This window comes from Vidua chalybeata, chromosome 5 (genome assembly GCF_026979565.1).
Source record: "Vidua chalybeata isolate OUT-0048 chromosome 5, bVidCha1 merged haplotype, whole genome shotgun sequence".
Lineage (NCBI taxonomy): Eukaryota > Metazoa > Chordata > Aves > Passeriformes > Viduidae > Vidua > Vidua chalybeata.
The window spans coordinates 44032186-44049959 of record NC_071534.1 but is presented as its reverse complement, the minus strand read 5'-3'; the positions used below and the strand labels follow the sequence as shown (position 1 = coordinate 44049959).

At 36.7% G+C, this 17774-nt stretch overlaps 1 protein-coding gene across 3 annotated transcripts in view; it reads right to left on the bottom strand.

Moving 5' to 3' along the window:
- Nucleotides 1–2134: 2134 nt before the first annotated feature.
- GXYLT1 (glucoside xylosyltransferase 1) overlaps nt 2135–17774 on the bottom strand; it is a 36616-nt gene continuing 20976 nt past the window's right edge. For 2 of the 3 annotated variants that reach the window (XM_053943800.1, XM_053943801.1), the window contains 6 exons: nt 14885–15059; nt 13812–13937; nt 12752–13003; nt 6587–6710; nt 6095–6267; nt 2135–3998 (listed from right to left, as the gene is read on the bottom strand). In XM_053943800.1, coding sequence (XP_053799775.1) covers nt 3837–3998; nt 6095–6267; nt 6587–6710; nt 12752–13003; nt 13812–13937; nt 14885–15059 — 1012 coding nt within the window. In that variant the 3' untranslated portion in view covers nt 2135–3836. The remainder of the gene's footprint in view (nt 3999–6094; nt 6268–6586; nt 6711–12751; nt 13004–13811; nt 13938–14884; nt 15060–17774) is intronic. The other variant, XM_053943802.1, reaches the window with a different exon arrangement.

The following is a 17774-nucleotide window of genomic DNA, read 5'->3' as shown; positions in this document are numbered from 1 at the left end:
AATAGTAACTATTCAAAAATTATTGATAATTTACTAAAAAGATCTGGACAAAAAGCCTATACATTCATTTTAATTATACATTAATACTCCACTTAGTTGTGTAAAAAAATAAATCATACTGTCAGTAAATGGATATTGTTAAACCTGTTTGATAGTTGAAAATCCTTCAATTTGAACCAGAAAACAGACAATGAAAAAAAACTTAAGCCTTCTAAGGAGTAGAAATTCTACGTATGTCTATACATTTGGAGATACCTTTATAAACCAGGCAGAAGAAACCAGAAGTCTAGTGTTTTCCTACAGATAAGCTGAAGTTAGTGCTCAGTTTCACCCCATTTAATGTGCCACAAATACCATCACAGCCATAAATGTGAGTTAATAAGCAGCAGTAATTCACTGTTATTTCCACTCAAAAGAAGAGCCCAATAATGCACATACAGCTAACACATTCCACCTTCAGCTATACCTCTTGCATGTTCTGCTTCTAAACCTTCCAAGTAGACCAGACCATATCCTCCTCCTACCACTAGATTGTAGCTACTTTCTTTTCCATGCTGTGTAGATAGGAAGTATAATTTGGGAGGAGGAGAAGAAAGACAGCTGGCTTCTTAGTCATCCTGTTATGTAATTGTACAAATGGAAGAGCGGAAAGCCTGAATGGTTGGAGTATGTCTGGTATGGACAGAAATCTGGTACAAATCAAGAAATACACTGACAGCTCAGTTTTCCAATCAGCATTTTGCCAGAAGTTTACAACTTGACCAAATTTAGGTCAAAACCAGCACAAGGCAACTCCATACTCTTTTAAAATATGTTTAAAATAAGAATAACAAAAAATATCTTTCCCCACTCTAAACCTGTTTTCTTAATCACGCTAAGCTTAAACCAAAAGCTTACCAAAACCAATTCAACTGGCATTAAAGGTCACTACAGCCTAAATTTCGGCACAACTGCAAATAACTGGACAAATATTTTCATAAGGCTTATGCAGCCTTATTAACTGGTAGTGGCACAAGCACCACACACAAGGATGTTTCAGTCCCATGAAGAGATAGCTTGCTTTTCTTACTGTCTACAGTGAGTGACAGAAGTTCAGCCAGATAAGGTATTAACATCTTTATACAGATCTCTTTACCATGAGACAGTGATCCCTTTAGAAGAGACAGAATAATGGTACCATGACATAGAGACTAATCAAGCATAAGGAAGACAGATTTATCTTCAGTTAAACTGAACATATATTTCCTGATGTTTATATTTTCCTATCAAACTTTATACTTTAAAATAACTTTATAACAATTAAATCATTAAAAATTGGATTCCTAAAGGTCTGTAATTTGTTAGTACTCACTATGTTTGTATAAAAAGCAATGTTTCTAAAACAAGACAGCAATAAGAATTCCCAAGCTAGATGTAAGGTCTACACTTCTAAGTATCTAACCTTACAAATCAGGTATTGAGAAGTTTGGGAACATAACTGGTCTCTATCACATTATCTGGATTCCCAATCTTTTTAGTGTCTCTAAATGTTTCCCTTATAAGCCAGATTTCGGGGTTTTTTTTTGTAAATGTAGGTTGTTTTCCTAAATTTAAAACACAGGGATTAGAGAACTAAAAATGTATTTGAAACAGGGAAATACTCTGCAGAATACTTAATGGAAACTTCTTGCTTTTTTTAAAACTTTTCTGAAGTGTTCATGAGTGTTACCTGGAGGTGAACTGAGATGAGCTGTTTTCATTTCTATTAAAAAATTAATCAAAACCCAGGGCATAAGGTCATATTCTGCTACTTGTAATATGGTAAGTAAACATTTCTAGTTATAAGCACAAAATAAGAATTTTTGTGCTACAATAAGCATCAATATTAATTATTTTTGTTCTACTCCCCCACAAAGTTTGAAATTTAAGTGGAAAGATTGCTGCTAAGGTCCACATTCCCCTTTTTTCTTAAATGGTCCATTAGGTTTTAAGAGTATCTTGACATGTCTGTAATACACTAAAGATAAATAATAGATAAATACACTAAAGATAAATAAACTGAAAGTTTCTGCAAAGACAAACACAAAAAAGAAGACAAAAGATTTTTTTAAAATACAAACACATAGTACAAGTAAAAAGAAAATCTGAAGACAAATTGATACAAAAACCAGTATTTATGTAAAAAAATAATGCACTGCATATTGTAAAATCAGTCAGTTACAGTATTCACCTTCACAGAGATTTCTACATTTTCAGGCTTCAAAAGGTTACACAGCAAGGAAAAGATACCTACATGACAGGCTTCCTAGATTCCATCCCAGAAATTTATACCCTGAGCCCGCAGGGAAATTAGAAGCAGGATACAAACTATACAAACTCTGCTGACAGTGGAGCATGTTCTTGTACTACTAAAGCATTTGTCCAGCTCACATGGATTTGGAAGTCTGACAAGGAAACAGCTACAAACATTAAGCTTCTAAAATGGGGTTGGGATGAAGGTGCAAGTCAGTGAGTGGATCCTCCATGTTCAACACACAGGAACTGTCCCGGAATCCAAAAGCTCACTTTATGAAGACTTCATCTCACTTAGACAGGTTATCTAAGTTCATATATACTTTACAAATACATTTCATACCATGCAAGTTTAAATATTTTACTGTAACACTAGAATTCACCCCTTTTCTTCATGGTTTTCTCTGGAGAAAAAGTTTTTATTACTTAAACAGAAGTTTTTTTTCACTAAGATAATTGGAGGAAATCTAATCCTTACCTGTTGCAAATCACTATCACCCAATCAACAGTAACACATTCATGTAGTTGAAGGTCTGCCCCAAAACTATTTTAAAGCCATTTATTAAAAAAAATATTATAACAGGATATATTCTCTAAAAAAAAAACCCATCTACTTAACAGTCTGATGAAGCATCAGAACTCTTACTACAGCTCTTCACTTTTAGGTACTACATACTCTAGAACAATCATCAGGTAATAATTCCTAGTATGGAAATACAACTGCAACAGCTTTCCACCACTGGGCTTTTTTTTTTCTACTTCCAAAATGCCCTATAAAGCTGTAAAACCATGAAATTTTTTGAAGTATTGTAAGACAAGCAACTTCAAACTGCATTTTCATTTAAAACCCCCTCAGTTCTGCTCTACCATGTTGAAACAAATTATTTTTAATATAAAGTCTCTCTATTTACTAACAGAGAAAACTAGTATCACATACTAGTCATTCAAATCTCAGAAAATCATATTTATAGTGTGCAGTTTACATCTGAGATAAACAAAACAAGATTGTCAAAACAGTACTTCAACATGTAAGAGATGAACATATAAAGGCACATACAGATTGTCAATGATTACAACACATTTCTTTGACAAGAGAGTATTTTCTGCACTTGTAAACAACTTTGTTTACATAAAGGCTCACACCTTCTTTAAAGTGAGGTTAGTGCTGCTGACTCAGTTATTGCTACATTCACAGTTTAACAGAATTTTAGACAATATATGAGGTACACTCCCAAACAGAGTCATCTTCATTTCTTCCCTGTTCATTTATCATTAGATAACTGAATTATGCAGACTAAAATTACTGACCATAGAAGCCAGTAACACCCAAATCATCAGGTATGAGGCAAACATTAGCACTAATTAAACTTCAAAAAAGCAGAAAGTCACCTTTGCAGAAAAAAGTTCTTGTTCTTCATTACATGAATATTTTCTTCATTTTTATGTATGCTAGTAAACTTTTTTCTGGGCACATTAAGAGCCCATTCAAGCTGTAATAGTATTCTTGCACCTTTTGACCAGCTATGTTAATTCAGTCTCTTGATATAACAGCTAGGATTCAAAAATCACCTTCCCTTTGATCTTCTGGCATACAAGTCTCTTATGCTTTTTGTTAGCTGCTTTATGAATACTTTGTATACTCTCCCACAGTATGTATGCGTGGTTTTCTGTAATTCCCGTTCCAGGGGCTGCAACAGTGAATGAACCAGGTCATCTCCAAATGAATACTGCAAAGAGGTTAAAAAAATTTAAGGTTAATATGGAAGATTGTCATTACTCAGAGGTATTAGAGTTTTATAAAAATTATTTTCAGCATCATATTTGCTGTCTATAAATTTATTAAATGTTTTCAAGAACTCATGAGTGATTCTGAATGCAGTAATTTAGAAATAGCTCTAAATTACGAAAGTATAATCTCATGCTTTCAATAAATCTAACAAGAAAGATTTTTTTTTTTATGTTAAGCAAATGAACGTATTCAGACAAGCAAGGAAAGCAAGGAAAAAAAATTAAATTACCTTACCCAGTTAAAAATTTAAAACTCTAAAATGATTTCTGGATTTTTTTTTTTGTTGTATGGTAACTTTCTAAAATGACATATAACCTTTAAGTAATACAAGTCTTATCAAATTATAATGAAACAACAGTATAAAAAGTGGTACTGAAGTTTCATTAAATTGAATGATGGTCAAACAGATACTATGTTTAACATGGGCATAAAATAAAATTGTCATTAGCTCAACACTGCAATGTTTTTTATAAACAAATGATAAGTTAAAACAGTATTTTGAAGTAACATCATTTTGTTCATCTTATTACCATTAAATCAGTAGTGGTTTACGTACTCTCTCTGACACATCTGCATACGAAATGGGATCATAAATAAAAGGAAATAATTTTTTCTTCTATTTTTGACAATGCTCAAAGGAAACAAAGAAATAATATTTTTATGGAAATACAATCACTTTTCCTGCAATGTATTCTCAGACCCCCAAAAGTACTTTTCTTCACTTTTATACCTATATGACAATGTGTAATAAAGCAACATTAAAATATACTCTTGATTTTTGTAGGTTATACACACACAGTAGCCTGCTATATTAAAATGTGCATCAGTGCTAAGTTTTACAGCTCTTCAGTGAGTATACTGAGGTAGTGATAAATAGTTCCTTAGATGACTTATTTGCAGAATGATGACATTGTGCTTCATCTTTAAAGGAACAGCAACATATTAATACACTGAATTTCTGGAAAAGGTCAAAACGTAGTATATAAAAAAAAAATTTACAAACCAAATCTGGATACAATTAGGTATTAAAGTGTTGCAGTAAATATATACAAACTTTAGGAACAAGGGATTTTTTTCTGCACTTTAAAATCTCCAAAAAAATGAAACGTCTGGTGATGGCTCGTTCAGCCTGGAGCTAGATTGTTGCTGTCTATTCTGCACTGGTGTGGCCTCACCTTGAGTAAGTAGTGCATGCAGTTTTGGTCACAATACAAGGAAATAAAGCTATTAGTATCCAAAGGAGGACCACAAAGATGGTGAAGGGCCTTGACGGGAAGCCTTGTGAGGAGTGGTTGAGGGCACTTGGTCTGCCCAGTCTGGAGAACAGGAGACTGAGGGGAGACCTCATTGCAGTCTGCAACTTCCTTGTGAGACGAAGAGGAGAGGCAGATACTGATCTCTGCTCTGTGGTGACCAGTGACAGGACTTGGGGGAACAGTGTGAAGCTATGTCAGGGGAGGTTTAGGTAGGATAGAAGAAGAGAGTGGTTGGGCTCCCCAACCACTCAGAAGAGATTGGAACAGGCTCCCCAGGGAAGTGGTCACAGCATAAAGCCTGGCACAATGTGGATACAATTGTGCATTCGGACAATGCTCTCAGGTGTCTGGTGTGACTCTCAGGGATGGTCCTGTGCAGGGCCAGGTATCTGGATTTCAGTGATCATTGTTGGCCCCTTCCTAATCAGATATTCTAAGGTGTCCAAATGCTCATGGGAACAGTTACGGGATGATTTATTAAATAAATGAGAATAAAGCCTTTTAAATAAACACTGACAACTACAGGCATTGTCTTAGAATTCCAACCTAGATATAGTCTACACTCTGTTTCAAAAGATGCTCATCAAAACAGGAATATACTGGAACTCCATCCAATCAATAAAGGAGAAAAAAGTGGTAAAATACTTGACCTTACTTAAAAGTGAAAAAAATTACTTTGTGGCAATCAAGCTGAATATCAACATGCCTACAAAATACATGTACCACTATAGATAAACATACATGAAAGAATAACAAGTACAATGCAAAAATCACTTACATTTTTTATCGCTTCATAGACAGCCCTAAAAGTTGGTTGTTTATCATCATGGTAAACACCTCTATTTCCATGAAGAATAAATATACCTTCTTCTTCAGCTGCCTTACAATTGCTTCCATAGATGCAGTGGTCAGGCCGGTAATTCCATTGGCAAGGAAAGACATAAAGACTTTCTGTGTGGAAAAATGAGAGCTCTGGATTAAGTGTCAAAATTGTTTCAGGAAATAAACCAATTTAATTTTATTTATTTATTTAGGACAGCTTTATAATTTCTGTACAGTTGTTTTGAAATCTAACCGTTAATTACACTCTAGCAAGCTCCACCACTGTCTCTCAAATGCTTTTAGAGAACTCAAGAAGTGAATAGTCCTTTGAAGGCTATTACCCAAAAGCCTGCTTATTGAATATTTTCCTGTATTTTTTTCCTGGATTTTTTTTTTCCATGGACAAGATAACTTCACAGTGTTAGACTGAAAAGCAATGTGGATTTACCTGGATTGTGAAAAAACATAATGTTCAATAGATCCTGATCACCCCATGTTATGTTCAACTTGTATTTCTTCAGTAGTGGCATCAGAATTTCTCCCCATTGTAACCGGACTGGTGTCATATCATTCTATTAAACAAAACAAAGCAAAACAACACACATTCAGGACAGTTGTACCTACACAGAAGGAAATGCCTTACCAAATCACAGTAGCTTGCCCTTCAAAAGTACAAATCTCAAATGTATAGACAACTTCTTCCTTTTAAACCAAAAAGCCTATCTAAGGAAACTAGTTACAGACATTTCCAATGTGTTTTATTTCTCAATGATCAACTTATCAAAAAATTTCCCTCTAACATCTTAAACCAAGAATTCTAAGAATAGCAAGGGATTTTTTATACAGCAGTAGGATCTAATACCAAAATTGTGTTTAAATCATGCAGCAAATAGGGAGTATTTAAATATCCACACATCATGCAATTTCTCTCTTTATCACAGAGTTATACTATACACAGGTTCTAACACTAACTACAAAAATTCATACCAGTTCAATATAAAATTAATTCTTAAATAGTTCTAAACACATACAGATAAAAAATACTGGCTACAAAGTAGTGTAAAAAATACAGAAATCCTTCAAAGGTTTTCAGACGTATTTTCGTTAAGTTTATCTTATTTATTTTAGTTACTGAACTTGAATTTCCTCATCAACAGGACAACTTTTCACTAGCAAAAGTCAGTAAGAACCAAAAGAACAGCTGATACCAATTCCCAAATTCTTGATTTAGCAGAATCACTTCAAAAGAAAAGGAGTTCTTCTAAGGTTCTGGTTGAGGAGCAGCTACTTAAGAGTAAATTGGCCTACGCTGAACTCCATGTCAACAAAGGGATTCAAATCTGTAGTTTAAATGGTTACATATTCTAAAGGTAATTTCTTATCTTTACACCTTATTTAAGCTCAACTAGAACAGAAAAGGAACAAGGCTGCTCACTTTGTACCCTGTACTTCACAGTTTTGAGAGTGTGGACGGAATAGCACTAAGTCCCATAGAGACTACAAACATTGTACCCTTACTTCTATTTAAGCAAGTTGCCAAAAGAAAAAAATTGTATTAGAACTCCAATATAGTTTCAGATTTGCATACAGGAATATCATGTTAAGAGACATATTACCAGGAGCAAAATACTCAGTTTGAGATTTACAGTATCAAAGACTTCTTTCTCAGAGCTTTACACTGACAAAGAAGAAAGTGCACAAAATTGCAGTTCAGTTTTTTACTCTTCCCTCAAAACATTTCAGCCATCAAATATGAAGGGCTTTCAGAAGTGAAGTCTAAACCAAGAAATACTACAAGATTTCAGACAAGAATTAATACAGAAAAAGATCTATACCTTATATTATGCAAGAAGCCAAACAGAATATTACAGTCCCCACTCTCCTAAAAAATTTATGATTATGATTGCCTGCAAGTATTTGATGAGTGCAGGCATAAGAAATGCACAAGAAAATTCTTTGCTAGTAAGAATTATTGTCAGATTCAATGGAAAGTGATTAAATGAAATAAAACACAGGCTTTAACACTAAGCTAAACCCTTCCAAAAAAGCACATAAATAAGACTGAATCACAGTCAGTAAAGATTACTCCCTCACCTGAAATTTGCAATTCACAGAATATTGACCTATGGTTTAAGTTTAGACAAAATGCTAAGAATTAAAAACAGAATTAAATTAGCTCACTCATACCAGGCAAATCATGGTAAGAGAATATACAGTAACAAATACAGCTTTAGAGTAACACATAGAAATAGAAGTTTAAATTGTTAAAGTCATTATTTAATAGAATTTTCTTTTCACTTGTGAAGCTTTAATAGCAGAGAAATCCAGAGGATATCCCAAGAAGATGCAAAGCAGGTAAGAACATGCATCACACAGTCAGATGTCTAGAAGCAATACTACTTCACAAATAGCGCTGTCAGATTTAAGAACTGGAAACTGTAATATTTCCATAACCTTTGCATAAATAGAAAACAGCTATATATTAATAAAAAAGCAGTGATATATAATGACACCAGTGTAGGAGCAAGAGAAACTACTTGAAAAGTTACTTGTTTTCCTTCTTTAAAATATTCCATTGTAAGGTGAAACAGTCTGAGAAGTAGGATTCTGATAGACCTGCTTTTTGGAAGTCACTCAAGTAAAAAAACTCAAAATAAAAATGCTACAATAATTTTCAAAATGTCCAGAATATAAGCCTTTCCTCCAGTATTCCACAACATGCAAAGAATGTTAGCAATTTGAGAAAAAAAACCCCAAATCATAATAGGCATTTCTGTGATGACATCAAACTGATACAGACAGCTTAAGAACTCTCAAAACTATAGTTTACTTGAGCAGAAGAAAATGTGGAAAAACAAAATATGCAGGAACATTGAAGTATTTTCTTACATTTTGGGTTGGTTTATTGTTTGTTTAGCTTGGTCATTACTCATTTCTGTAACAGAAAACTTCTGCCTGGCCAAGGCTGAAGTCAGACTTAAAAAAGCTGTCGCATTTAGCCTTTACTTTTTTTTTCAAATTCTAAGAAGAAAATATAAAGCTGAGAAAAAATTCTGAATCACACAGCAATATCTAAACAAACTGCAGCTGCATCCCACAAACAGCGGACCAATTTAAATTTCCTTAATGCCAAGGGAGAGCCAGACCCCTGCCTTCTGTTTACATGATTCTACCCTGTTCTTACACTAACAATGTACTGCTAACACTGACTGCATGTTTATGTAAGCTGATATACTTAATAACCCAGCAGAAGGATTTATTTTTTCTACTATTAGCAAATTGAATTGAATCACAGAAAGGACCAAACACCAAAGGCTACAACCAAGTAAATAAGAAAAGTAGGGAAAAGCATCTGGTAAGAAACAGGAACCTGAACCTTCCTTTTAGAAGCAATTTGGTTTTGTACAGGCTCACCATTATTTCTTGAAACTACAGCCCTAAGCAACAATGAATGGTAAAAAAAAGGTTATAATGGTTTAGGTCAGATAAGCTCTCTGAACTTCGTTTTTTTGGGGTTTTTTTTGTTTTTTTTTTCTAAAGCATATCTGTGAACCTCTGCTTTGCACACTCTATCTGAAGTTAATTTATTTGGGGCTTGTTTGATTTGCTAAGAGCTTGTTCCCTTCCTTGACTGCCTGCATCTCAGGCATCACAACTAACCTTAATAAATGTGATAGAAGTCATTCCTCTCTATTCACATTGCCTCATTGATCTTTTTGTTTAAGAGTACCGTACCTGTAGCATTTGCTGTATCTCTTCCAGTTTAAAAAAAAATCTACATCTATATGTATACAAATACAAAAAAAAAGTCTTGAATGCTTTACATTCCCATTTTCTAACTGCTGCTTAGCAGAGACAACATGTAGGCACTAACCATCAGAAGCTTCATTATGAATTCTCATGTGCAGTTATGCAGTATAATGACAAGTAAAATGCAGTACAACATTCAGCACCACATCTGTGCATGCACATCTATCTGTATACAAGCATACACATGTATGCATTATTTAGTGCATGTATTTGTGCCATACATACACACAGAGACTCTACACACAAGACAAATAAGACAGGACCAGAAGGAACAACATCCATTAGGCACCAGCGACAGCCAAGGAGCTGGGATGCTTGTCTGAAATGGCCTGATCTGACACTCCTGAAAAGACTGAGGAGGCTCAAAGAGGTAAGTAGATAAAAGACGACTTAATCCTGGAGCAGTACATGGCAGGTTATTGCTACCCAGATGAACATTATAACCATTGGCTAAAGTCTCTGGTTCTATTTTTTATTTAATCCATCTTCTGGATCCTCCTGACTCTTAAAAATCAATGAGACAACAGAAGAAAGATGCTTAAAGGCCTCAAGTGGTTCAGCTTGCAATTTGGGCTACAACAGACAAAGAACCCACAGTTTTAATTCCATAGCACTGGAGGAATATCCTGATCCAAAACTTTCACTTCAGATAAATACTCTACAGTATCATGCAAAAAGGTCTACAGGTATTTTTAAAAAGATACAAAAACTCCCAGAACCTATATGCTCCTTGAAGAATTTGTTGAGCCTCCTGAAAGGATATAAACAAATTCACACCTTCCCATAAGACAAGGAAGCATCTTCTAGTTCTACTGTATTTCACTGGAATAGTTAATGGCACACAACATGGACGTGTTACCTGTAAGACCCAAAAGAATCTGCAGTGTCACTGGCAAGGGGTATTAGGACAGTCCCTGCTCCTGAATTTGGTCTACCTCTTTTCCAAAGGTTTGAGAACAGTAGCTCCTTTGCTATCAGTCACAAGCAAAAGTCATACACTCTCAGGCCCACTGTGTATAGATTGACCTACACTAAATCCTTTTCCAAGTTTTGCTTTGATGTCTACAACTTTTCATATTGACCAATTCTCTTTATAATAAGATATTAAAGGAACCTGAAGATGAAAACATAGTCTCTGCAAGTTTCCATGAACAGTAGTTTTTGTAATAAAGCTTGTGCATCTTCGGGCACTGTGATACTCTACAAGCTTGTGGGACCACAGTCTAGGTACTGAGGGAGAATAAACTAAATGGTTCCCCTGCTCAGTCCTCTCATAGCCCACATCTCACAGAATCACAGAAAAAATATTCTAGCCCTCTAGAACCAAGGGAAAGTACAGTGTTTAATTTTGAATTTCAAAATACTCATGAATTATTTCACTTAATAAAGTCTTATATTTTAAGTATATATACACTTAAATTTGAAGAAAATACAAGTTTTAGGTGTTAAGGAGAAAGGACTTCATGTAGTCCTCTAGAAAACTACAGTTCATTTTATTGACAATTTTAGTATCCTACATAATCTGTATGCTTTTGACAATTTGAACTCCAATTTTACCCAAAAATGCATAAAGTTACCAATTATTTGTTAACCTAACTCGTACTGAGAAACCAAACCAGAAATCTGGCACAATGTGAATAAAAGACCAACTTTATCTTAGTGTTTACCACACTGAAAATAAATCACTATACAGAAATGCACTGTCAGAGCTTAAGATATATGTAGCTTTCAATCCCATGTTTTTCTCTTTATACTTTTTAGTACTTTTATTTCTCCATATGCTATAATCAGTAAAACAAATGAAACAGACCAAGATTTCACTGATGCAATATCTAAGTATCTATATAAATATATGTATGTATATATATATATGACAGAGAAGTTTTCTTGGAGAAACTGCAGCCATATACTACAGCTACCATAACTTTCTACTTTTATATACAACTGAGATAATCCATTCTCCATTTCTCTTAAGTTCTCTGAATTTCCTTCAAGAAAAATACATAGCAAGAATGCTATGATCACAGCTGCTTATTACACTGGAAATGGGGGAGAATTAATGTCTTCTGCAAATTTATATTGCTCCTCTTATGGATGCATCTTCCAGAAGTTTTTGACTGCATGATTATTTTTCCCTAATCAAACTTCTCTTAAACAGAGATGTACCTTCCCCCAAGCATAATCACACAACACTGCTTTCGTACTTGTGCTTCAAGTACATAAGAAAAAACCTCTAGTCTGAGAAGCAATGACTATTTCTACTGCTGTGTGTATTGCTTCCATGCATGTAGCAGTAGCTACTTTCATGACAAACATTTTTGTCTACAAAAACTAAGACTTCAAAGCAAATAAAAAGATGCTTAGGGTGATAATCACCTGGCCACAATGTAAAAGATAAAAATTTGGAAATCTTCATTTTCAATAACTTACTAAATGTTTTAGCACCACCTGCTGGTCATACAACTACACAAATTTTACAAGTTTACAATAATTGTTTTTCTGGGATGCCTGTAGTGAAGAAATAATGTGGGCATATCTATTGGCAAACGTAATTCACAGCAAATTGTATCAAGTCAAAGGATCTCTCAGGACTAAGAAAAAATAAATCAATCAACACACTTGAAATTCAAGTCTTGAAGTGAATGACATTTTAAAAACAGATCCTATTTTAAACACAGTGTACTTTGAGAGCATTATTACAATAACAGGGGAAAAAAAATTGAAAAATACATATGAATATGAAGCAGAAATAGAATTAAAATATGTAAATCCACCAAAAATGCAACTGAGACAACACACATACCTTGAAATATTTTCTTCTGATACGTGTCATATTCATTAGCATGACTCCAGAATTAATTCCAGTTACTCCATAATAGGGATGTCTAGCAAATCGATTGTACCACCCAATACGAGGCTCTTCATGTTCTGGTGCCATTGCAGCAATTTGTGTGGAGTTGAACTTTCCCAGAAAAGACCAAATATCATCAACAGGCCTCAAAAACAAGATGTCAGTATCAACATACAGTAGTGAATCCACATTTTTGAGGATTAACTGTGAAGGGAAAGAAATTTAAAAACAAAATGGTAAGTTTTATTGAACTTCTCTTCAAAAAACACAAGAAATAAACAAATTTTTGTCATATGCAAATAAATTCACTAACATTTTGCAGTCAATAAAATTGTCATCGTTCCTTTTTCTCACATTTTAAACAATTTTTGTAGAGGGAAATAAGTTTCATATAGAAGAGCATTGCAAAGGCACTCATTCTACATTTCATATGTCAGGGCTCCTTAGAAGTAGGGGCAGGCCAGGTGTAACATTACTCTAAGAGGAGCTCCTCTCTCACTCCTGCTCCCTTGCTTTCCCATGCAGCTGATCAAACAAGTGTTAAGAGCCCGTCTTTGGGAGACAGCTGCCATGGCTCTAATTCCCCATGCCTGAAGTATGTTCTCTAAAGTGTCTTAGATGAGCATATGCACAAAACACTGCAACAAGAGCCCATTTGTTGGTTCCTTTTCTCTAGCACTTCTCAGACCCATGCATACAGGAGACTTTCCACCTGAATGAGGAGATGAGGTGTTTTGATAAATCCATCTTACCTCTGAGATGATGACATGACCTATACTTCTTTCTGAGGATACTGTGCCATAATGTATCAAGTGAGAAAAGGACTTTTATGCCAGAGGGTACTAGTGCCACAGAAGAATGTTAAATTCAGAGGGCTTTTTCAGATGTCAAAAAAGTGACTTTAATGAGTAGTAGTAGTTCTTCATTTAAAACCAAACAGAAATCAGATTACAAGGACAGCTTGATGCTTCATAAACAGACTTCTGGATTGTCCTACTACAAAGTAACTTACTGGCAAAAATAGTCTTTGTGAAGCACATGGTTTAAATAATTTCTTCCATTCTGCTGCACTCTCAGATGGAAATGTTATTGGATATAATGTGTAATTAACTTTTCCTTCATAGGGGAATTCTTCAAGCTATGTGAAAATAACAAATCACAAAAATTACTTCAATTCTATTAAAAAAAAAAATCAATTCGCCATTCAAATTGATACTTGAACACAAGTGCAATGCCTCTTTTCTGTAATAGAAATCCAAGAATTTGTCAGCTATTCAAAAGACTTGAACAAAAAGTGGCACCTGCAAGCCATTATGAAGAAAACACATCATATCAGATCACATGCAAAAGAAAGAGGAAGCAAAATAAATTAGTATTTACAAAAAGTATACAAATTAAAACTCGTCCCCTCTTAACTAGTTACCACAGAACAAATACCAACAAAATATCTCCAAATTTAATCTTATTCCCTTTTTGCCACAGCTACTGTTTGCATAACAGTGTATATAAATTAGCATGTGTAACACACTAATGTCACAGTTAATATGACATTTTAAGCAAAAAAATAGTAAAACCCTCCACAGTTTTGGCTTCATCAGGTTCTAAAACTGCTACTCCAGTCATAATGTAATTTTAATTAACTGAAATTTACTAAAATTAGACATAACCATATCTACCATATTCAAAAACTGGCGTTTCACTTTCTCTAAACAATGTAAGACTGAGTCATGCTGTAAGCACAGAAACAAAAAAAAAAAGGACAGATCTACAAATTTTTCTTGTAAAGCCAACTCTAAATAAGCTCACACAAGGTAACTGGTTTGTGTTCAGAACATCAGGCTTGTATTTAACAGATTCAAGATGACAAATCAGAAAGTTTTGGTCTGTCTCTAGGAGAAACTCTGGTACCAGCAGCTGGCATTCTTTACACATGAAAAAATTTCAAAGATCCCCATCCAACACTATAATAATGCCTCATTACCTTAGACTCCTGCATTTCTGCCATACTATCAAACAAGAAGAATTGCTGAACATTGTGCTACAAATCATGCTACAATTTGATTGAATACATTTTTGAATACTTACTATGTCTTTGAAACTCTCATGCAATTGGTCCTCAGCAAAAATATGAAAATGGAGAGGTTTGATGCTGAAAATAATGGCTGATCTCAACATAGTAACAGTCTCCTCCAGTCTTTCACCACAGGCCACCACTGCTAGATGCATTTTCTCAGAAGGATGTGTTTTCATATAATCATATCTGATACAAAAATATTTTTTCATTTGACATTATTTCTAACACAGGCTTAAAGAAAAACTCTACTATTTACTGCAGCAAGTAATTAACAAAATACTCTTTACCATACTTAAACCAGCAAAGTATAGCTCAACAGAACATGCTCATATGTATGCTTCCATTTCACCTGAACTATTCTCATAATCACTGCCACCATCCCAGCCTACAAAGGGAAAAAAAAAGGTCTAGAAGATCTATACACAAGCATTTATTGTTTACAATCTTACTATTCATTACTAGCAAAGAAGTTCATCAAAATAGCTATGTTAAAAGAAAGACTACATGAAGTTACACCAAAATGTCAAAGGCAGACAGCACATTAAGTTTATACATGAGGTTTTTCCCCTTTCCCTGGACTACATACAGACATAGGAAAAAATGACAAATACAGCAGAGTTGAACTCAACAACAAAAGTGAGATAACACCTACTTTCAAGAAGTTCTGTTAAGAACATTTTTGACTGATCTAGGTTTTGTCCATTTTCTGCTCCAGTAGGTCCTTTTTTGTCAAACACACCCTTCAGTGCTCCCAGTGGTTCAGGGAAATTCTTCAGGTACACTGACCACACACACTGTCCATGGCCTTGAAGCTAAATCATTGCAAGGAGTGGGGACTGAGAAATCCTTTATTCCTAACTACACCTGTGCAATAGTTATCGTGACATGTGCCTGGAATGTATTTATTATACAGGGCACATTTTAAAGTTATTTCACTACTAATAAAATAGACTAAAATTGTCATCAGGTCAATACCTTGGTGGCAAATACAGTGGGTATACCAAAAATCTCCTGGATTTCACAGATTTAGAAAGAAAAGCTTTCAAAGCTTTTAAACACACATCAACTCAAAGCCCATGTGTAAAACAGTATTATCCACTTGAGCTGTTTTGCACAGACTACAGGAGGAGAGGGCTAATAGAACCAAAAGTATCTGTAGGTTTAAATTACAAGTTTAATGCCAAATTATGCACACAAAACCAATTCTGAAGTTAGAAAAGACTTTACCAAACTACTAGCAATAGAGAAATACTTGACAAATCACCCATTCTTAGAAACTTGTTGAAGAGAGATGTTGCATCCTGGAGTTTGGGTTTAGATTAGGGTTTTTAATTTATGTTAAATTCTGTAATCCCGCGTTTCCCCCGTGTTGTTCCCCCCCCCGCGGTTTCTGGCCCCATGCTGCCTGCTGCCGGATCCTTACCCCTGTGCCGCTCCTGTAACCACCCTGCCATCCGGCCCCGGGAAACCCCGTGCTGGCCACACAATCCCGCTCAGCCCGCGGCTCGGTGCCCGCCCCTGCGGGGTTCTCTGGTTGGTCGCTGTTGCTGGCGTCACCGCCATGGCAGCCGCCCCTATTGGCCGGCAGGCCGTGGATCCTCTCGCCCCGCCCCTCCATAAAACGCTATCCCGCCGGCAGTCAGGTGCCATTTTCTCCCATGCGAGTGCCGGGAGCGGTCGCGTCTTTCCATTGAACCGCGCCATGTGTGACCAATAAACCGTTCCTGCCAAGCACGGAGTAAATGGACAAATTCCTTCCTCTTTGCCGGATCCCTAGCGCAAGGTAACAGAGGCTGTCCAGCCCACGCGCCCGAGACACGGAGCCGTGTCCGGGAACCCGCGGCAGCAAACTCCGGCAGCACGTGGAAGCTACGCCACAGCCGGGCTCCCAAGAGCCGCGTGCAGCCGGGGAGAGCAAAAACCCACGCTGCAATTGGCGCCCAACGCGGGGCCGAGGCCAGCGCTGAGCTGATCGCGTGGACGGAGGTTCACCGCGGAGCTCCAGGAACAGCGCCGGAAGCCGCCGCCGGCCAGGGGCCGCGCCGCCGCCAAGGGGGGAGCGCTGCCGCCAAACCAGAGCGGGCAGTGGTCCGCGCCGGACCACAGCTCCGTGCCGGATGGAAACCGAGAGCAGGGGCTCTCCAAAGTACGTCAGTGAAGTCTCCGTCGCCCACGGGGGACCAGACAGTGTGTCCCGCGTGGGACAGGAAGTGCAAACTTTCGCAGCCAGGAGGGCAGAAGAAAGAACACTTCCCGGGACTCCCGGACCCTGGTGGCAGCTTTGCTTTGCAGAGGCTTCAGTCTGGTAAGTATTAGTCGTGGAAACGTGTCCAGCTAATACGGGGAGGGCTGGCCGTGTTCCCGAGGTTGGGACGTGCGGCGCGCAGCATGAGAGTCGCCTGTGTTTTTTTACTTTCTTTTTCTTTTTTACTGCCCCAGGGGTGAGGTGGTTTGGGTGGAAGAAGCATGGGGACCGTGCTATCTGCCCAACAAAAGGAATTTTATTCCCAAGTTAAGGAAATCCTTTTGGTGAAGGGCCGATACCCAAAAAATTTAGTTAAGAAATTTGTCAGGTGGTTGTTCTTTGCTTTCCCCCGTCTGTCTACTGAGGACGCGCGCAAAACAGAATTTTGGGAGCAAGTGGGAAAAAGGCTAGCAGAGGGGATCGGTAGGGATCCCTCCATAGATGACTGCTTCCCTAAATTCCATTTGTTGATCACAGATGTAGTAAAATCAGACCCCGCGCGAAACTCGGTTGGGGAAAGGAAAGAACCATCCAGAAAATCTGTTACTCCCTCTGAATCTGTTTTCCCATCCCCTTCTCCTACCCCTTCTTCCCCTAACCCAGGTGGGCAAGGGGGGGCACCCCGTCGATCTGAGACGCAGGGCACAAACGTGGAC